At 40.4% G+C, this 22,696-nt stretch overlaps 1 protein-coding gene and 1 non-coding gene across 4 annotated transcripts in view; one reads left to right on the top strand and one right to left on the bottom strand.

Moving 5' to 3' along the window:
• Window positions 1-15,997, bottom strand: part of HAAO (3-hydroxyanthranilate 3,4-dioxygenase) — a 35,875-nt gene extending 19,878 nt beyond the window's left edge. Inside the window, exons 1-5 of one of the 3 annotated variants that reach the window (XM_037406080.1) lie at window positions 15,783-15,997; window positions 14,357-14,395; window positions 11,574-11,652; window positions 2,437-2,520; window positions 690-796 (exon numbers count right to left, since the gene is read on the bottom strand). In XM_037406080.1, the coding sequence (XP_037261977.1) occupies window positions 690-796; window positions 2,437-2,520; window positions 11,574-11,652; window positions 14,357-14,395; window positions 15,783-15,862 (389 nt within the window). In that variant the 5' untranslated portion in view covers window positions 15,863-15,997. The remainder of the gene's footprint in view (window positions 1-689; window positions 797-2,436; window positions 2,521-11,573; window positions 11,653-14,356; window positions 14,396-15,782) is intronic. The other 2 variants (XM_037406078.1, XM_037406079.1) reach the window with 2 other exon arrangements.
• Window positions 15,998-21,899: 5,902 nt separating this feature from the next.
• TRNAI-UAU lies at window positions 21,900-21,993 on the top strand. Its single transcript has 2 exons — window positions 21,900-21,937; window positions 21,958-21,993. It is a non-coding gene; the product is annotated as a tRNA-Ile (tRNA).
• The last annotated feature ends 703 nt before the right edge of the window (window positions 21,994-22,696 follow it).

The following is a 22,696-nucleotide window of genomic DNA, read 5'->3' as shown; positions in this document are numbered from 1 at the left end:
AAGTGCATGAACAGCTGTACACTCTCCTTGGTCAGTTGTATCTAGTTAATATCAAAACAGCTTTTCTAACTTGGCTAATGTTACTGCTGTGACTTGCTGCCTTAGACTTATGAATTCTGTATGACCACAGGACAAGGCTGAGTCCTGCTTCCACTAGAATACAAAGAAAACATCTCATTTCTTTGAAGATGTTGTTCTCAAAAGGCAATAAAAGCTGGGCAGAGGTGTGTACGATGTAGAGGGGCTAGTGTTAAGAAAATTGACTTTTGTTTCCAGCTTCCCACACATCTGCCAAGAAAGCTCTTCTTCATCTCTCTGCTTTCAGTGCTTACAAAGCAATTAAAGTTCTGCTTGCCAGAATTGATAATTTATTTTTTTTCAATTTGGATTGTTACAGAGCTCTGAGATTTTAAAACTTAAGGTGATAGTAGTAGGCAATACATAAGCAGATAGTTATAACTACAACATGCAGTTAAGACATTTCAACATGTTCCTTAACTAAATCAAATGTTAAATGAGATCTCTGGTTATGTGTATATAGATAAATAGATGTGTGGAATAATATTAGTACAAAATTGCCAGGGGGAATCTGATAAGATATCAGGAAAGTACAGTACAGTATTGTATTTACATGAGAAATTAGTTTATATTACAAATCCTAACAGATTAGCCAGCAGTTTATACTTCACCTGAGCCCATCAATTTCTGTCTTTAATCTTTCCCTCTCAATCACAAGACCCACAGTGTCTGTGTATCTCTGAGGAGAATGAGGTATCCTAGCAGGTAGGAGGAACATCTGTTCAAAGGAATGAGAAAGCATCAGTATCAGGAAGTCTCTGTTCTTTGTGTTGCCCTTCCCCTGCCCCCCAGCCTGCAAAATCCTTGCCCCACTCTTCCCCTGCTCTTTGTTGATCCTGTGGTGGTCCTTTGCAGCTGCACCCACTTTGGTACCAACAGCTTAGCAGACACTGTTGCTTGCTTTTTCAGTGAATGACCACTGACTGCCATCAGCACCGCCTCTGTGGCATTCAGGTGGTCTCCTCCCAGTTTGATCGTCATTGCTAGACACAATGAAATGAAAAGCTAAACAGTTAAGTCACCCGGAATTTATACAGGTACTGCAATTTCTCAGTAGCAGAAATGGAAATAAAAAGCAAGGTTGTTGTCAGCTCACGAAAACGTGTGAACTAATCAACCATGTGCATCCCCGCAACACAGGAAGCACCTGTGATTGCATGATGAGGAGTGTTATTCTCTCCAGAAATAATAAATGAGGAGCTAATTACTCATGCAAATGATGAAGTGAATAAGCATTTGGTTAGAAGCCTATTACTGAAGTTTGAGAACAACCCTTTTACTAGCACCTGTCTGACTGTGTAGGAAGGTGGTAAGCCTATACTGTTCTTCAGCAGTACAGATTCCTTATTCAAGTTTGGGCAAGTCATTACAATTTCTCTGTCTGCAAAACAGAGCTAATGAAGCAGTGCTTCACCCAGACTAGTGTCAGTCTTCCCACTAAGGATATTGTGTGCTCCTTTTCATTAATGCTTCTGGTACACGCCAAGATCTCAGCTGGATGTACGTCTCCATTGTGACCAGAATCTCCCTGTCTTTAGGTTTGAAAACATAGATCCATTTCTTCATTGAAAATGTTGTAATACTTTTAATGACATCAAGCTATATGGTCTAATGTATATCTTCCTTTTTAGCGGCTGGCCCTACTAGATCTAATAATCCATTCAAAGACAGTGCAGTTCAGGCTTGTGACAATAATGAGTAGCAGTTGTAGCACATTTAATAACTTGTAGTGACACCAAGTAAAATACCCAGTCACACTCTCATAAGAGCACTGCAATCTATACTTCAGCAAGTCCACTACTATCAGGGAAAATAACTGAGTGCAGCGGGATACATTTTATCCATAAATTGCTCTTTTAAAACTGTTCTTATATTGTGATGGCTGTGAAGGGTAGCTGTGAGGACTAAAGAAGGCTGAAAATAGCTGAATCTCTGAACTTTTGAAGTTCTAGGCAGTTTGCTTAATGGCGAGTTTGGGTGGGTGGGCAGTACGTAACTGACAATGTGTAAATAAAAGAATGACCCACCTGAATTCACATGGCAGATTCCATGCCATGCGGGGGAGTAAGAACTCCTCTCAGTATATTCCTGACTGTCTGAATGGGTATCCCAAATGCTCACAGATACTTTTTTCTGTTATTGAAATCATGAAATGTTGAACACTCTGTATTGTTGTTTGCTGTAATTACATGGACTTTGCTATATTGCATCCAGTTTTGTGTTGTTGGGTTTTTTGGTGTTTTTTTTTAATCCTGATGCCATTTCTTGCACAGCAGGGATACATTGATTTTTAAATACTTCATAGAATATTCATTTAATATACATACATACTACAACACAAAACCAACCCTATTTTACCTCCCCTTCTCGGATGACAATGTCTTTTTGTTTCCCGTTTTCAATTATCTTCAAACACATATCTCCTTTAACCTGGTAAAAAAGCTGAAGGAATAGGAAAATAACATTAAGGTGACTACTCCAAAACATTCTTTACTTTGTATTCTATATATAAAGAATACATGTATAAATACATTCAATCTGTAATTGCAAATATTTACAGATATTTTTTTCTAACAATAAACAACAGGCTTCCAATTTTTGCTTGCATTTTGGAAAGGTTACTAAATATGTATTATTTCCATTATCTTACATACATTTGACAGTCTAAGAGCCTGTAACTGCTTATAGGGCTATTCTGTGAACCCAATGGAATTCCATTGCTCTGTCTTTACTCCTGGGGATTACTCTTTGTAGAGCTGGGATGTTATGGTTCAGATATCCGTGAATTACACTATATATAAAGCTTCATTTTACATGTATCAGGTCTTCACTATTACATCCAGTCAAATTAAATGTCACTTTTCCAAATAAGCTCCAAATATGCATGCACAGGTTTTTTGGATGTGTTTTTTCATTTTGTAATGGAGCTTTCTCATGTGGGAATAATTGCCAATTTGGAAGCTGTACTGCTTTATTTCTGTGGATACTCTCAAAGCCCAGCAACAGCTGCTCCTCTTCCTACTGTGTGTGTAAAAGGATTACATTTGAGGCATGTATAAGGACAGAACCACTGAACTCATAATTCTGTCTTCAGTGACCTTTCCACAGCTTTGTCTTCAGAGCAGCTTTGTAGGGGCTCTGAGGTGCTCAGACCTAGCTTCTTGTTTCACGGCAGAACTGTGCTGTGAGCTGTAAGCAGGTCTCTCTTTGACCTGGAATAATGGGCATGGTTTTCCTCATTTTATATAATACAGAACCATAATACTTCAAAAAGTCAACTTTACTTTTCTGCCACTCTGCCAAGCTTCTCTATACTTTCCGTGATCTGGTTGCCCTATCTAGAAATCAAACAGATGAATTCATATAATTGCTAGTGCAGCTGAAATTGTCTGAAATCTCATTAAAATTTAGAACTAGAATTAAAATAATTTTATTTACAGTAATTCACTAAAATTTTAGCAAAACAAAAAATAAATAGGGGAAAGAAGAAACCACCAAAGTATATAACCCCCCTATTTCTAACATTAGAAAAGCTTAATTGTTTTTTTTTTAATTGGGATTATTTCTGAGAGTGTTGAAATATTAATACATTCCGCTGAGAATTCAAGAATCGCCTCTATGAACATAAAGAATAAATATGCTCCCAAGGGAATGACACAGTAGGGAGAACTGAAGTTATATTGGAAAAGAGCTCATGCTGAGAGCTCTTACACAACTGAAAGTCCACCTTGTGCCAGGGGCATCACCACGGGTAAATTATAACTCTCCTAGATGGCCACAGCGCCAGGCTACTTATCCTCCTTGCACTCATCTCCCCATGTTCTTTTCCTGTCATTTGCTTTGGTGTTACTGAATGACCGTATGAAATGCTATAGCAACCCTCATTACAGAGCACATCTGGCAGGGCTAACTGCTCATTGTACAACATAGTGATTTGAGTGGGGAAATGGTCTCTCCTTCATTTCAAAAAAAAGACTTATTTAAGACCATAAGATCCTGATGGATTATCACACAAGCCATTGGTAATACGGAACTGGTAATGCTGAAATTGAAAGATGCTTTTTGAAACGTTGAGCTTTGGAGTCTGTCTTCCCTATAGCTGCTGAGGGAGTTGTTACTGAACACTTGCACAGGTCATGTAGATGAGGGAAAGGACAAGAGAGGCAGGGTTTTATTATCCTTGTGACCATGGATCACAGAGCTAAGCAAACTTTCTGGTAATGAAAGACTGGAGAAGGGAAAGGAGCCGTCCAGTTCAGTAGTCGAGCATCACCGTCATCAGGAAAGATTCTGAACACTAGATTTTGAATTAAAAGAATTGTTTTGCAATGGGAAAAGAGAAATGAAGTGGGTTGCACATTACCAATAAAAGTGGTTTTCTGACTGAATTTAAATAGTACCTTTCACTGCAAATTATGGTCTGTTCTTTAAAACTTTTTTTTGAGAAATATCTGAGTCCTTCAGTCTTCCGTAAATCATCTGACATAACTGTGATTAATACAAATGCTAATAATTACTGAATCTACTGCTGTGTTTATGTTGTACCCTGAACTTTTATCAAGAAAACTGTCAACTGTTTAATATCTCAGTGAGTTACAGTCCATGCCCAATACGGTATCATAGCCTCTTTTTGCTGGAATGTTTTTTCTAAATGCTGACTGAGCTTTGCCTCCCAGGCAAATCTAACCTTTTCCTAAGCACCTCCTGGAAAAATCAAGGCCTAACTAAAGAAGTACTGGGGAGGTGGGGGTGTGTGGTGTGCATACACGTATATATGTATACACAAATCTGTATGCATATATATATATAGCTAGTAAGTCAGTACAGTTCATGCCACCTGAAAATATGAGCTTTTCTAATTGGTCTGTTTATACTGGGATAATCTGGTATCCATTCTCCACCATAGTACTGAAAACTGAGAAAATGTGCAACATTTTCAATCTATTAGCACCTTATTAATGACAAGGCATCTTGTTACATACGATATATCTATATACACACATATATTTATCCTTGTAGAAAAGCCTATATTTGTACGTTACTACTGCATAATGGGTCAAAATGGACATGGATTTGTCTTTCTGAGTGAATATATGGATCAAGAAAGAAACAAAGATTGTTCACTAGTCTTTTTATCCCTTTTGTTGCTAAATGTGCTTATTTATAATTATACCTTCTTTTCTTCCTTCCATTTCCCAGACTTTTGCCTTTTGTTTTGCTTTCTTTTTTACTATGTGGCACTTCTTGTTATGATTATACTAAAAACACATCCTCTTATTAATTCTCACTTAACTCTAGATGTTATGAGCCACCTAGAAGTCATTCTTTACCCTAAGCCTAAGCATAATATGTTTTCATGACATTGCTCAATATGATCATTAAAACTGCAGTTATACCTATGAAAACTAACCTGAAAGCACCTTAAGATTGAAAGTTTGGTTTTAAAATTTTCCTTAAACTCTACTTACTATAGGAAAATTGCATCCTCCTTCCTTAGTCTGCTTCACCCTTCTTGATCATGCTTCAAACCTGATAGTATTTTGTTAAGCCGCACTGAAAGGCAGCATAACTACTGCTGAATCTTAGTCAAGTCTGTAAAGGGGTATTTCAGTCATTTACAAAGACTCATAAAATAAATTATGCCAGCATTTCTGGAGACAATAGGTGGATGTGCAAAGAGGTGGGAGCTCACTGTTGCCTTTAGTGGAAGCATAGCTGAAGCTGTTTGTCTTGGTAGAAATTAATTTCAACCGTATAGTAGAAAGTGTGGATATCACCTTAAAAATAGAACTATTATCCCCACCACATTAACATGGTGAGAATTGTATTGTTCCTTCATCCAGGTATGTGTATCCTAGCAGAGTAAAGGAAGCATGTAGTAGGGGAAGAACACAGTATTTATAGTTGATTTGTATAGGCCAATAAAAAAGCAAGTCTATTTTATCTTATGTACAGCAATGTATACAATTAAATTTAGATCCACCCTGGCTATCAACCTCTGCCTAGATGTAGGAGCCCAGAGCTCTGTGAGGGCTTTTCTAGCTGAGAGCTTATTCACAGGCCTCTAAAGATACCTGCAATTTGCAGTGTACTTTGCGTACTGACTGATTCTGAAAGCGGAATTTGGAATTGTCCAGCCACTTCTGGAATTAGGCTCTGACTTGGCATATCCTGGCTTGTGTTCCTTGTCAGACTGCTAGGTGCTAAATTAATTTGCAGAGCAAATCGAATTCTGATGTGGGAGTAGAGCCTAGGTGCTCTCCAGAGGTCGGTGGCGACTGATCTCTTTAAGCACAGAAAAACTATTTTCTCCCTCTCTCATCACAAGGTTTTTTAGCCATCAGAAGTCTGGAAGGCAAACAGATAAGGAAGGTAGAGAAAACACTGTTGTGGGGTTTGGGTTTCAGTTTTTTCTCTGCTCAGTTACCGGTCATCTGTGAAACAACTTCAACACTAGCAAAAACTCACCCCAAGTCTATGCAGCAAACTTACTTCTGAAGCCACAATATCTTTCTGATGCAAAAGGACCATCACTCATTACTTTGTAATAGGTGCTTTGTTTCTTATTAAAATATTCAAAAAGTTTTCATCAGGTAAATATGGGGGGTTTAAAAAGTAAAGAAGCAAAACGTTTTCTCTTGCTTTGCTGCAACTCGTTCTCAGTTTTATTGGGGAGATAAGCACCGCCAAACTACCTACTGGGATGCTCACCTAGCCCCTCTTTTCCCCTCTTTCTTAGGCATCCAGTATCACCATGCAATGTAAAGGGAGAATTGAGCTGCCAGGGGAGGGTTTCTCAAAAGCAAGCTGATTAGAGCAGCATGTGCTACAAGAAGGGGCCAGGCTTCATTTAAGCAGGTAATTTGTCAGAAACCGGAGCCAAGTCTTACTTGTAGTGTGTGTGTGAGGGGGACAAACAGAAATCAAAACTGAGGTTAGAAAACTCAGATGAGCTGTGGCAGATGTGACTCGAAATCTGTATCACGTTTCAGAGCTGTTCAGAGATGTTGCTGTATCTGTCAGACCATGTAAATATGCTAGAAGAAGCTGAAGAGATTGGCCAAGATGATCAAAGGAGAGGGAATTTCTGTTCTGAGAGTCCTCTTTAGGCCTGCAGTGTTAAGTGCTGTGATCTGTGGGGCTGTATCAGTACTCAGGTGGCTCCATCTATAGAAAACAACCTAGATGTTGAGTGCAAAACCAGGGTAAGATATACACAGCATGATGAGAAGCAGGGCTTTTAACAACCAAGCATAATATTGTGCCAATGCAAATGTGTTGCAGGTGGCAGATGAAAGGCTGATTTGAATTCCTCTGCATGGAACTGCACTCTTTTATGTACACTCAATGTCAGAATATAAATTCTTAAGAAATCAAAGTTAACTAGTTGAGATTCCTTGTGTTTAAGTGGTGAAGTGGGCAAAGAGACAGAAGCCTAACTGCTTTTGTGATCCTAGATTTACCTGTTAGCATATCTCACTTTCCCCCAAAGCAGCCTATGCAATTAGTAAAGAAAATCTGAAATTGCTTTACTACAGCTAAGCTTTGCTATGATTATAGTTTTTGCCTGTCACTAACTTCCTCCAAAATGTAGTCCCCTTCAGTCATCTTCTTCTCTTTATTTCTTTGGAAGTTTTATCATGAATTTTTTTAAGGTAAGATTAGAACATCTTTTCCCCCCTCAGGCTTTGTAAGTAAGGAAAAATGCAATAAATGTACCATGATATCTGTGAGCTAAGTGCCGAAACTCTTCTTGTTACAAATGCTACTGTATGATGCAAAGTTCAAGAGACAAAGGTATATTGAGGACTGTTCCCTGGTACCTGGCATGCACCTGCTACCAAGTTACCTGCTACCAAGGCTGAGCATCACATCAGGGCCGCCACATACACTTTCAGTGGTCTCAGCAAGTTGACTACACAAGAACTGTAGTCGCTAGTCCGTGTAATCCAAAGCTTTCTTGGCAAATGCGGTACATTGGAAGAATTATTCGTATGAAAACCTCACAAAACTAGCTGTATAGCACAGACACTTTCTTTTTAGTGCATATTAAGAAAGTTTTGTCTGTATAGCTATATGGCTGCATTGTCACAGCAGGATTTTGCATGTTTCAACAGAAGATGCATTTCCCAAAGCAATTCAGTTTCATTTTGAGGAGGAGTCTGATTTAGAGGCAGAAAACACCTGAGTCGATGTTTGTTGACTCTCTCTCTGTTCTGATGGAGAAAGGAGCACAGGGGAACTTAACACTTACAAATAGGAAAAAGAATGAATATGACATAGTGGTAAAGTCAAGCCAAAGAATGTGAATGTTTTATCTCTTGCAAGGTGCAGCTTGCTCCGTGTAAAACCTGTCCAACTGAAAACAATGTCTCGGGTATCTCTTCTGTGCAGAGGGATGGCAAATAAGTAGTGCACAGAAAATTAAGAAAGAAGTTAAGTAGTACAGAGAAAACGAAGAAGGAAGAACATGTTGAGTTACATATTTAGAAAACTCCTGCTTGTTGAGAGGAGGAAAAATAGTGTGTGAGACTAGCTGTCATTTCAGCCTAAATTACTTGTTCAGGAGACAATCCTAAAAGGCTTTGAAGAGCATCCAAATCAAGCCTCTGTTTTTCTCATAATTGTCCAGCCAGGGTGATCTTCCTGATACACCTGCACGTTAACAGCACCAGCAGAGAACAGCTTGGGAGCAGGAGGATGCTCCAAAGCCCTTATTGCTGCACATGAACCCTTCACTGCTGTGAACTGCAGGCTGACAAGTGCAAGTTATGCCACAGGGCATGCTACAAGCTGTGTGATAACAGGCATAAAATAATGAATGAACAGTTATAAACAATCCTAAATTTAACTTCCTTTTCTAAACCAACCCTTCTTTGCTATCAGAATATTAGCAGAATAACATCAGCTAAATTTGCGTAAAAAGTTTGTGGGGTTTTGCATTCATGATTTGGCCTGCTAACAGCATGCCTATATAATTTGTCTTTTGAATTATCACTCAGAACTATAAATGACCTTTTGTCTGCCAAAATAATGAGCCGAACATGGTTTTGAATGTTTTTTTAATCTCAAGCCTAATTTAGGAGTATGCCCTTTTATGAGGTTACTCTCTGCCTCACAGTTCTTCTCTAATGAAAAACATGGATCTAAATTAGATCACAGGAAGGTGCAAATGTGTCTGACAAAAAGCCGTACCTGGCTATCACTACATTGTACCTCCAGAAAAGTGGACAAAATTGGCCCATATGTGAAACCGATACGTAACTGATAACGCTTCTGATGGGTATGTTTCCAGTTTTCCTGTCTGACAGGAATTTTATGTTTCCATTATTTGGTTGATGAGTAATTGTGGAAAATTTTTTATGTAAATGAGGATGTATTGATACCTAAAAAGTCTTGTTTCCAGTTGAATTAGCAATATTTTACTATACTGTTGCATACTGATCTAAATTGTGTCTTTATAGATACGGCTAACTATTTATACTGTTGGGAAGTCATACAATAGGTTTAGGTTTACTAATGGTAGGCCAGATTATTTTTGAACACAGGAATATCTTGCAAAATAATAATAAAAAAAGAGGTAAATTATATTACTCTAACTTTCATTTTAAGGGAAGGGGAGGATAAGATAGATTTATTTTTTTTTTAATGAAACGGTACAGGAATGGGTGAGGGACCAAGGATAATCTGGTATGAACTCAGAGATGCAGGGAGAGGCAAGATTGTAAAGAAAGCTAAAAAAAAAATACCATATGTTTAATATTGTAGTGGAAATCATCATACCAGTTAAATTAAGCTCATTTTTGTATGTTCTCCCTTAGTGTATAGCTCTAATGTATTCTTCAGAGCAAGAAAATTACTTGTATAAAACCAAAAAGGTTAAGTTACAGAAAAAATATTTGGAATCATTAACTTCCTTATATACCTTCATGTACCTTCATTTAATGCTTTGCCAAACCTTGATGTAGTTGACCTTGATAACAAAATTAACTCTTTTTTAATCTAACATACAGCACTTAATATACCGTAACATCAGTGCACATCATCTTCTCAGTGCTTTCTGTGCAGTCATGCTACAGATGGGATTGCTTCTTCCCCAGGGACATAATGATGTTGACAAAACCACATTTTGTTTCTCTCAACTAAGTATCTCTGGAATTTCCTTGTAAATATATGATGGATGCTAAATCCTTCTGGTTAGCAACAGTCACTTTACACACACTGCCCTGAAACCTGGCTTACCTTCTTACCAGCCCAAACAACCTGACCTCATTGTCATGGGTGTTGCCAGAGCTCCCCCTGCACAGCAGATGATGATGAGGGACATAATGGACCATGTTGGGTAACCTGGTAAGTGACGGACGTGCCTGTGCCCACCGCCACGGGTAGGCTGTGAGACCATGGTGGCAACCCAAAGCTGGCATGACTCAGTGATAACATCTGCTCTTTCAGAGCGGTGCGGTTATGGTGACTACAACACCTGCTCAGCACAACTGTAACAGAAAATGAAGCCTATTGTGAAATGGCTGGGTTGGTTTTGTGAGAAATGATTCAATGGTAAGTAAACAGAATTTTTTGTTTATTTGTGAAAGGATTTACTAAACTTAACTCATTTCTGCCTTGAACTATGTAGATGCTTAGGCTTGGGTTTCCAAAGGTACTTAAAATCAGGTGGCCAAATTTTATTGTAATTATATGAAATTAAATTACTCTGCTGGGAAGCATGGGAAATTGTCTCCCACCCTGAAATTCTTACTGCCAGGCCTCTAGTGTCCCCCTTCCCTTAGGGTTCCTTCAGAGCCAGCTGCGATAGCTCTGACTCAGAGGAGTCCTCAGGCCAAGCAGACAGTTCCATCAAAAACTCAAAAAATAGGTTTCTACTCTTTTTTCCTATATTCTGTATTGGACACAATGGCTACTCACCACTCAAAGCAGTGGGGTGGCTTTCCTTTGGTACAGAAGATGCGCAGTAGAGGGCACAGCTTTGAATATTATTTAGAGACTCTGTTCCTTAACCTTCCAAACCTGAATGAAAGCTGAAAATGCTGACTACTTTCACAAAGTCCAGAAAAATACAATTTCAAGCCACTCAAAATATTTAGTTTTAATTTTTAAATTTCAAAGGTACTTTTGAAATTTTGAAATACAGATCAATCTTCTGCAACAAAATATCACTTTAAAAATATTGTTACCTTTCCAAAGTTTTGTTCCAAAATGTTGAAATGAGACATTTTGATGTGTCAGAACATTTTCTCTTGTTTCCTGTTGGAAATGAATTATAGCCAAACAGTTCTGATCTCATGAGCTTGTTTCAAAGGAGTGCACAGATGGTGTGTGGTTCTGGTGAATGATTCTGTTTAAGTCTTTGAACAGATCTAATAAATACAACATCACTGAGCCTGGCATTGTTAATCTGTAGCTGTAGCTTCAAAAGTAGCTGGATTTTAATCACTAAATCAATTAAAACAACAAAATATAAACAGCCTATAGGTTACCTCCTCGCCTTCTTCAATATGATAATCCTTCCTTTCATTTGGCCCTCCAACAAACATCACATTTAATTGATGGCGATGCCTAGGAAAGAAAGTGAGATTTTAAAGCTACCTCCACTCATGATGTTCTTTATTTCCTATAAGTATTTTTTTTAATTCTTTGAGGACAGTGAGTCAATCAAACAATGCTGAGTGACAAGCCACATCCAGAATGAGAACTCAGAAGACCTTGGATGCATCTCTTCCCTGTGCTACTGTCTTGCTGGGTGACTTGAGGCCAGCTACATCCCACTATGGTGTTTCAGTGCCTCCAGCTATTGAAAGGGGACAACAATAGTTACCAGCTGTGGAAAGAGCTTTGAACTGTAAAGATAAAGAATGCTGTGTAAGAGAGGAACAACAGGAAAATGTCTTTTCAACCTCAGCTGATCAGATCAGGATCTGTAAAGGTAAAACACTTTTAAAGGTTAATAAAGGTAAAACCAGGTTGTGTTTTTTTCTCGTTGGCAGAATTACTGAGATACTGATGGTAGGAATTATCAGCTAATTTCTCTTCTATTTATACTGGTTTTGCTAAGGTGGAACAGTATTACAATGCTTTCACTGTGGCTATGGCTAATTCAGAAAAGGAAATTCAGGCCCTTTATCATAACTGCCCTTTTTAAAAGCCCCAGTGAACACTTCTCTCAGCTACCACAAAAAATAGGTATCACCCCAAGTATCTGTCAGTCCACTTACACTAATAAAGAGGTAAGGTACCAGGTTTTCATTTGCTAAAAACCCCTATAAATCAGGCCTTTTAGCTGTGATTCAGAATTTGTTCTTAAGCTCTTTTTGACATGTGAATTGAGGTGTGTTGACCTCTACTTTTTAGTGAGGAAATTCTGGGCAATACTTGGGCTAACAGGAGATCCTAGTGACAAAGAACCAGCAGAGCAACACTCCCCTGCAACATGGGGAAGAATGATGTGCCTCTATGGCAGCACCTCCTAAGCCTTAATTAAAAGCCTTAATTAAGAGAAGCTATTCTCAGCTTATTCTCAGAAGGACCTGGGAGTTCTGGTGGGCAGCAAGTTGCCCACAGGCCAGCAGTGTGCCCTGGTGGCCAAGAAGGCCAATGGGATCCTGGGGTGCATGAGAAGGAACCTCTACTCTGCCCTGGTGAGGCCACATCTGGAATGCTGTGTCCAGTTCTGGGCTCCCCAGTTCAGGAGAGGCAGGGAACTAATGGAGAGGGTCCAGTGGAGGGCTGTGAAGGTCCAGTGAAGGGGGAAATGGAGCATCTCCCTTCTGAGGAAAGGCTGAGAGAGCTGGGTCTGCTTAGCCTGGAGAAGAGATGACAGAGAGGGGATCTTATCAATGTCTACAAATATCCAATTAGTTTACAATTAGTAGCCCACTGTTAAGACGAGTTAATTTTTTAATAGGAACCCAGACAGTTTTGTTAGTAGTTCAATAACTAAAGGTGAAAATCTTGCTCTAAAAATCATTGTTGCTTAACTTTTTGTTTGGGAAATCTCCCAATCTGTTACCCTATGGATTTAGCTGAGTTTTACATAACAAACAGGCAACTATGTGTTAATCATTCCCATCATTAACAATTATATAATGACATCGTCAAAAAATTCCAGCTATGAAATACAAGCAGAAACTCCAATATGTTTATTTGTTCATATTACTTAATAAAGTTGTCTGGTTAATACAGTTGCATTAAGTTAAGAAGAAAAATCATAAGAACAGAAAGCAGTTTCAGTTAAGACTGCCAAAATGCAGTTAAGAGTATCATAAAGGTTTCAGGGGTGTGAGAATGACTTGGTTGTACTATTTTTAGAATGAGGTGCTAATCAATGGCCTCTTAAGTTTTATATACTCTTACATTTCTCTTTTTAACCACATAAAGAAAATGGTACCAGCAGGCAACCTTTTAAAAACGTCTCAAGACCATGAAGAATCAAATACTCCATGATAACTGTCAGGTCTCCCTATGGTAAGTATCATATTCTGAACTCAAAAAAGGGCTTTAAAACTGCCATAGCTACCCTGTAAAAACCAGCTATGTCAAGAGTTCTGATTTTGCACTAATTGCTCATTGTTGAGGTTAAAAAGCATTTAAATTTGCAAGGTAGTGTCATTAAGATACATCTAATTAACTTGCAGCTCTTACATTGTATCCTTTTCTTGACTTTGGTAAAAATCTAAACAAGTAGTGCTTCAGGAACTGAGGTTTTGTTTTGAAATCCCAAATAGGTATTCGAAACTTTTGATCTTCTCCAGTGTATGGAATACAACTAAATAAAATCTTGAAAGCCATAATAAATTTAGACACCAGGAGTCCTACTGATTTGCTGTAAGACCTAGATTTTAACCATTAATTTTCTCTTGAAATATAAGATTGTAAGTTACTTAAATGTTTTGAGGTGGTTGCCTTACAGTGATGTAGAAAGTAGTGAGAAGATTGACTTATAGATCTCTATTGAGCATGTAAAGGATCAAGCTTTTGAAAAGATGTTGTATATCTATTAGTAATTTCTTGGAAAATCGCCTAAAAACTTATTGGAAGACCCTGAAAACATTTAGGTAGCACACAGAGCAGGTGGTTAGAGACCTAGAATCCCTATAGTAGATGGCTTTCCTTTCCTTCATAGGCTGAAGCTACATTGGAAAAATGGATTACTTTTTTTTTATATCTATGCAATTTTTATCACAAAAAAAGTTCCTTGTTTCACTGTGGCTTCTTGCAAAGTTTATAGGGAAGACCTATGATAGATGTCATGTTCCAGAGTTACCTCGGGATTACACAGAACTGCTGGCAGGCATAGGGAACACTGCAATAATAACAAAAAAGGGTCATCTTACTGATGAGAAAAAAAACCATGAATATTCCATATACGCAAAATGGTAAAATTTTATCACCATAGTTGGTAAGTCTTAGAAATGGATATGTTTTACAAAATGCTTCCTAAATCCATTTTGAAAACAAAATAAATGAAAACACTTATAAGAAGACACTTTCCTCATTCTCTCCCACTACGAAACTACTGTAAGTGATTCAAGTTTCATAATTTCTCAGTTAAACATACAACTGTGGTTTCAACACAGATATCTCAGTCAGGACATGCCCTTTACCATATCTTTGTCTTGCAACCATTACTTTGAAAAGTAACTCTTGCACCTGTAAATGGAAATGAATATCTCTGCTACAGTGCTGCCCATTTGGCTTTTGATTAGAGGTAGCACTTCAGGGTAGGGCAAGAGGTATATGCTTTGATACTTTTTTAATGATTAAAATTGTGAAGTTGGTTGGGTTTTTTTTAATTAAAAGCAAGAAAAATGCTTTTTATTTTCTAAATAAAAACTGTGCTTATATCACTCTTTAAAGAGAATCCTTTCTCACTAAAGCTGCCTGTATATAGAGTTTTAGGCAAAATATATTGTCCTCAGCTTCACTGACAAAAGACATCCTTGCTAATACTGCGACTAGAAGGTACCACATATTGGGTTATTTACACTGGAATTTGTTCACAAGCTTTCACAGTGAAAATGTGCATGCTGTACAACTGTATAACGCCCACACTTTTTTCTTATATTAGCTTCTCATTCAGAATATGGTTAACAGATTTAAGCTGCCTCTTCAGCCTCCCTATCCTGCCCTGACAGCTTTGGAAGTGCCCTGGAAACCTGCTCCACCAGTGTCCCTGCCACTCCTTTCTCCTTATCTTTCAGCGATATGTCCTGCTAGTTGGGTTTTTTTAGGTTTTTGAGCACTCCTGCAGCTATGGTTCCTCTGCAATGCTGGAATGACTCTCAGAAGCTCTGACACCTGTTTCAGGTTGTAATTTGGTAGCACTCAATCTGTTAGCTAAATCTTATAATTTGTGGATATGATGCCATCTCCTTTGATTTCTGTGAGTTTATTGTCACAGGGCCTGACACAAATTCCCGTAACCCTGTCTAATTGCCTACAAGAGACTTTGAGTTAAGGCAAATATCTTACATTTAAGTTGATTTTTACAGCTTCTGCTGTGTTACTGCAAAACAGATTTCAGTCACTTTCTGTTCTTTGAAACAGCACTCTGCCTGCCTGCAGTCTGAGAGGAACTACAGTTCCTTACTAATCTTTACCATGTACACATTTTAGCAGCTTCCTCTTATAGCTAGAAATATTTATATATCTAAGAACTGGGTAAAAAATCGTAACCTTCATTTACTTACATAAGCTTATTACACACAGGTGGCAAAAACGCAGTTTTGTTTTCTTCTATCCATTTTCTTACATTTACAAGAAGCTCCATGGTCCACCAGCTATGAAAGTTCTGACAGAGATATTAGTTCGCAGAGTTGCTCTTCCCATGAGCAAACTGCGTGCGATTCCATCCCCAGAGCCCAGGGGATTGGTTGGTAGAAGAGGTGTCTCCAGGCTTCAGTGTCAAAGGGACAGGTCCATCAGCCAAAGGTTACTGCGTAACGAGTACTAATGCTTCAGCAGCTTAGCTAATAATTGACTTGTGTTTTTAAATATCTGTTCTCATCAGAGACTGATTCTGCCCACAGGAGGTTTCTTATTTCTCTTTACTGCATCAACTACCGTGTGTCCGGTACCTCTCCACAAAAACTGCCTTGTTGCATAGGCAAACTGAGAGTTAGGAAAATGGGCAAGACATGGGCATCCACACCCTTTAAGTCTAACACAGAATCAGGTTTCAAAGCTAAATGCAAGTTGAGAACAGTTGCTCAAAGTTTAGTTACATATAATATATAAAAAAATATACATGTATTACTATATATAGGTATTGCAGGCTTCATAAAAGAGGCCCATTTCCTCTTCACCACCTCCCCTCAACCTCCTTAGGCTGAATTTTTGGGGGTGTGTGTTTAAAAATATTGCCATCTTCTTCTGCCAAATAACAAAAATAAAGATGTCTCTTGCATTTGTAAAACCCAAAGCAGCTCTCCATAAATGCTCGTTTTAATTTGAGCCACTCTTTGCCAATGTTGTAGCAGGGCTTGCTGCAGAGCTGAACCTGCTGCAGTGATGCCTTTTGGGAAAGCGCAGCATATTGTCGTCAAATTATGCAAACAAGAAACTGACAACTTCCAGGATTTCCAGATCCATATTAGTCTTTATTCCCTCATTAGTTTCTGATCAACATCTACATAGTTCCTACAGGATTGCTCATTCTGTTCCCTGCCACTTCCATTTTTTTAACAAGCAAATGTGTAAACATTTATTTTCAGACCTAAAATACATGAAATGGGTGGTAATCAAAAAACCCCCAAGACATTACAAAATTTTAGCATTTCCAGTTGCTCTTGACATAGCTTAGTCTTTTGCTTGTATCTACACTATGCTTAGTGGATGAATGCTTATGGGTATAGAGTTATAATATGGTTTGTTTAAAAGTGACTGGTACATCCTCCATGGCTTGCTCATATAAGCAGTGCAGCTGCTGGACTGAAGAGTCAGCATGCTGGAACAGTACAACTTTGGGAGTTCTTTACCTTATACCATTATAAATTTCCAATGGAAAAAAGCAATGCAGTGTGAGTTTGAACTAATACCATGCTCTTATTCCAGTAAGGGTGACTCTGTTTTACCTTCATCTCTATCACTTCTTTGCAGTTTAGTTTAATTGCATAATTGGTAAAAGAAAATCCATTTATTATGGGATAAAAAGATCCACATGTGGATTACAGTTCCGCTATATTAGTACAATCACAATGGGAATGGCAATCATTTCCTCTGAAATAAGGCCAGAATAATTATTATTTCTCTGAATTATAAAAAAATCCACATTATTTATTTAGGACACCAAATTTCTACCATCAGAATGGCTGTGGTGAGACACCAGTGCATAGCAAAGTCATTAGGCCTTGTTTTGAACCTACAGACAGGAATATTTCAGTGCTTTTTGTACTGTAGGCTGCTGGCACACTATTTAGCTATGAAGGAAAGAGATCTTCTGCTCAAAATGCATTTTCCCTTAGGGGAATTGTGACCCAGCCTGGCAGAACCAGGAGAATAGAAGACACTCTATTTTAATGACCACAGTTTGTGGTTTTGAGCTCTACCTCATCATTAGTAGCGTGTATTGCAGAGCAGGACTCCGATTTGCCGGGCATGAAACCCAAGAGATTGTACAAAGCCACAGTAGGAAAAAGCACAGACCCTGGAACTGATAGAGCCAAGCCTTGCTCACCTCAATATTAATGTGCCAGTTTTAACTGCAGGGCTGTTGTTCACAACCCCTACTCTAATCCTTAGTCTCCACTTTTTTCCACTAGGCAGAATACAAGGTACTATTACCTGCAGAGAAAAGTGTCTCCGTTGCAGGCTCATAAATCCATTTTATGGTTAGAGGGAGGTATGAAAACCCAATAGCTAGACCTACTCAGGGAGGAAACAAATGAAGTTCACTTATAAAATTCACCATTATTATGAAGCTGATGTTATTATCACAGGGTAGAATTTTCTGCAACCTTCTGAAATCAATAGGTTTTCAAAAATACAGAATATAGTTAATGGCCTCTCCATGTGTATAACAGGTATAATGGAACATTGCTTTTTTTTTTTTTTTTTTTTTTTTTTTTTCTAGGTGAGCTAAGAAATGGTCTGCATGACCTGGAAGTACTGGGCCACGAAACCCTATTTCTGTGAAGTGTATTTGAGAGGCAAGGAAAAGAGCCAGCATTGCATTCTCTGTAAGACTCAAGTAAATACGTAAGTCTCGTGACCTGACTGGGGCCTGAATTTTTCCTGCTAGTCTACTTTGCAATGACTCTTCACATCCATCAAAGCCTGTTCCAGCAGCTGGAGTGTCTGCTCTTGCTTTTGGTTCAGATCCTTCCCTTTACACAAAGGTAAGGACTCAATTTGTCAGCTTTTGCTGCCAGAGAAGTGCAAGACTACTGAAGCACAAAACTGCTACACAAAAATCCACATTTTGCATTAACCATGCACGAAAAAAGTGGTAGTGTGGAAAAATGAGTTTAGGACAGTACCTATTCTATTTTCCTACCTTCACCAACCATCAGACCTATTAGAGATTTATATTTACTAGCTGGTGTCCAGCAAACAGGGTATGTTAACAAAAAGCACATAAGCTAAATTACTGTGTTTCTGTTTAGAAGAGTGATTCAGGTTTGTTGGGCAGGATTTTTATCTGTGTTAAAGTGATATTTAGTCATTTTTCCATTACTATGTTATTTTTTTTCACCTAAAGAACTGATAATAAAGACCTAGAATGGTTTAGAGCTCCCGGGAAGGCAAGAGGGAAACAGGCCACAAAGCCAGCAAGCATGGATGCTACTTGCTCCACTCTGCTCATTCTACTCTTGAAAGCAAACAGCATAGTGCAAATTGGCTCTTAAGCCTTGGGTTTTTCATACTTAGCACTAAGAAGTATTCTTAAAAATCTTCACTAGGAGAGGTCTGCATTCACCAGCAATTTGAGAATAAAATCCTTTTAGTATCATTTCAACTTTGCTTTTCCATCCCTGTGCAATACAGAGAGCAATTTATCTACATTGGTGTTAAAGATTATTCTTTATTTTTAAAGATCTACAATGAAGTGATAATCTGGAGATTCTGCAAGCAGCAGGAAGCAAGCATTCTGCAGCATTAGGAAACTTTAACTTCCGTGGGTTTTTTGTTTGTTTTTTTTTTTTAATATTGTGACGAAATGGAAAAACGAAGACATAGATATAATGAAATAATCCACTTCACTTGGTTGAACATGCTTCCTATTTTTGGTCAATTCTATGCTTTTTCTGTTTGTACTTTCAGAACAAATACAAATGAAGTACTTTTGAAAAAATGAAGAATTATTTATGTTAACAAACTCTATATAGTTGCTGAAAACAAAAAACCCAATCAGTAACAAACCTACTACTTGAACCCAAGTACAGTTTATGTGCCCAAAAACTAATTCATGTGGCCAATTTTCCTGCTATATCAGAAACATATTATCAAGGGCCTCAGTCTCTGTGGGGACCAACATAAGAAGCAAGTGAACTACAAAGCACAACAGAAGAGTTAAAGATCCCATGAAGACTACTAGAATCTTCACCATTACCACTGTTGTTTTTATGCAGAGGCTGATTAAAATACAACAAGCAGTGATTATCATCTATATGAACACCAAAATTAGACTCACTGAGTCCTCTGTCTTGGCTGAGTCTAAGGTTAAATTTGCAATAAAGAGCTTGTCTGTACATTCACAGCTTCAGCTTTGGTTCTTCCCATTGTTCTTGTATTTCCAAAAAAACCACTTGTTTGGATGAAATTGTGTTCACGGCAATCTTTACATGGTACAGAATATCTCATTTTCTAGGGTAATGATGCCCTGCTAAGGGTAATGAAGGCAGCTGCTGTTTTCTGGTATGCTAACTAAACCTATGAGATAATGGAAAATTCCTTTAGGAAATGAACTTTTTTTCTTTTTCTCCATGCCAGCCACCTTCATCAATGGTCAGATACAGCAACTGAATGTTACTTCACCTGCCAATGGTGTATATCACTGAAATATATTCCAAGTAATGCCTACAGTATACCAACAGCATAACAACTTTCTTGACAAGTGAGAAGTGCCTCATCTCCATCCAAAATGGTCTCAAAAGGTTTCAGCTCATTTATGGATCAGAGGTGGGGGGTGGAGGTAATGAAGTCACACATAGCTGCCACTCAAGCTGCCAAAAGTAGCTGGAAGATCAGTGCTATTTACTTAAAACTGGCTGAGTGCCTGTCACCTGCTGCTGGGCCACCAACAGTTCATTTTTAGAGGCTGTAGAAACCCAAAGCGCTGTGTAGCACTCTCTACAGCCACCTGCCCTGTAATGCAATGCCCAGGGCTTTTTGCTTTGCCCCACTGTAAAGTAGCTGTAGAAAGGAAAACGCTTTCTAGTACTTATGTTGGTAACCCAACAAAGCTGTCTAGGAAAGTAAATATGGTGACAATGCCTAAGCATGGGTGGAAAAGAAAGCGTCTCCGTCTGAACCATGTAGCTGTTGGAGCACTGCTTGGGTTGATATATGTGCTGATGCCAGTTATGTTTACCATCTTCCTGCCACATAAAGGCAGACCTGACTGCAGAATAAATCCATATTAGCAGTATACTTCAATAAGTGTGTTAGGCTGTGTGTTTTCTCCTAGCAGCTGTTTTGAAGCATGGAAATATATCATATCCACAGTGTAGTTTCTGTATATAAAGTAACGTTAGCCTTTTAGATCTATTCAGGATTTTCGCATTACAGCAGCTGATTCCATCCATGAATTTCAGGAATAAGCAAGACAAAACCTTCAGGTATTGAAACAAGCAGTTTAGACCCTATATATGTGACATCTTTGTATTACAGATGCTCCATAGTAAAGTTCTTGTACTAAAGTGAAGTAAGCCCTTGATGAGTTATCCACCCAGGATAAACCTAAATGTTCTTGGTTATTTCTTTTAACCATCATGCAAAAATGGTTGTATATGGTTCCTTTAAACCTGTACTGCTTGTTTTGAAGGTGCCAGGGCATCCCTTGTGTGGCTCACCATGGCGGTGGAGCGGCAATCAGCCCACAAAGCCCTAGGGCTCACGGCCAGCTAGAGAGAACCGTTTATTGGCACTAATGACAACCGTTTATTGGCACTAACGAGTTACTTTTTCCCCAGGCTCGGACCCGAGCACGACAGGCGACTGCCTGTCTCCCCGCCGCTGTAAACGTGGTGTGCGGATGAGCCTCGCCGAGCGGGGGCCGCCGCCTCTTGCCGAGGGCCGCCCGGAGGCCCGGTCCCGCCCCGCCCTGGCTGGTCTCCGCAGCAGGCCACGCAGAGGCCGCTGCAGCCGGCGGCGGGCCCCGTGCGCGGCCGGGGGCGCAGGCCGCGGCACAGCCCGCTGCCCCGCCCGCCCCGCCGCCGGCCGGGGGGAGCGCAGGGGGCGGTGCGGCCCCCCGCCGCCTCCGGGCCGCGCTCCCTGCCCCGCCCGCGCCGCTGGCCCCGCCCGCGCAGCGGAGGGGCCGGGCACTCCCCGCCGCCGCGGGCCCGCCGCGCTGCCCGCCATGCCTGGGGAGGCAGCGGGCGGGAGGGCTTTGTCCCGGCCAGGGCGCCCCTGCCTGCCGTGCTTGCGGGCGCCGCCCGCCCTGGGGGTGCGCAAGCGCCCGCCGACACCCTTTTCCCCTCTCCGCGCTGTGGTTAACGCGGGCGTTAATGACGAGAGCGCCGCCCCGGCAGAAAACTGGGGCGGCCCAGGGCCGCTGCCCAGCGCGGGGCGCAGGCGGGCGTGCCGCCCTTCCCCCGCCGGGGCCGGGCGAGTCCTTGATAAACCGTTCGGGAGGAGTTGGTGTCAGGGCTCCAGTGGCGCAATCGGTTAGCGCGCGGTACTTATACAGCAGTACAAAGCCGAGCAATGCCGAGGTTGTGAGTTCGAGCCTCACCTGGAGCACAGAGCTTTTTGGAGGGAAAACGGGCTTTTTTGGGACTTGACCGCGCTCCGCCGGCAGAAAGAAAAAACTTCACGGAAAAATTATGCAGCCGTGGCGGCAGCGTGGGCTCCCACGCGTGCACCCTGCCGGCAGCGGGGGCGCGCCTCGGCCCGGGCGGGCTGCTGGCCGTGGGGTGGGGGAGGGAAGGGGGGCGTGCGTGGGGCCGCCCATCGGCGGCCGGTGGGGCTGTGAGCGGGGGGCCGCGGTCGGCGCTGAGGGGGCCCGCCATGGTCAGCGCGGCCTGTCAGTGCGGCAGGGAGCGCCTTCCACATAGGAGCTGCTTGTGTAACTTGCAGAACATGGGGATTGTTCTGTGCTTTGTTGTTTCAAACAGCGTGCTTGTAAATACTGACTGTGCGGTCAGTACCGCTGGAGGGTGACACAATCTCCCCCCTTACCTTGCCACCTTTGGCAGTGATGCCCTTTGTAACTGCTCATTACCTCGGTAATGCTTCACAAATGCGTGGGCCGTGGCAGGAAGGAAAATAATCCAAATAATTTCAGAATTCTTTTCGTTACCTGACAGGCGGCAGAGCCGTGGGGAAAGGGCAGCTTCCTGGAAGAGAAGTGTGGGGGACACTGCCTGAATATTTAGGCCCAGATCTTGCAAACTCATTTCTGTGTTAAGGCCTAGTGTGCTGCTTTCACAGTACAATTTATATC

This window comes from Falco rusticolus, chromosome 12 (assembly GCF_015220075.1).
Source record: "Falco rusticolus isolate bFalRus1 chromosome 12, bFalRus1.pri, whole genome shotgun sequence".
Lineage (NCBI taxonomy): Eukaryota > Metazoa > Chordata > Aves > Falconiformes > Falconidae > Falco > Falco rusticolus.
Note: the sequence above shows the minus strand (reverse complement) of the source record. Positions and strands in the feature narration are given on the sequence as shown.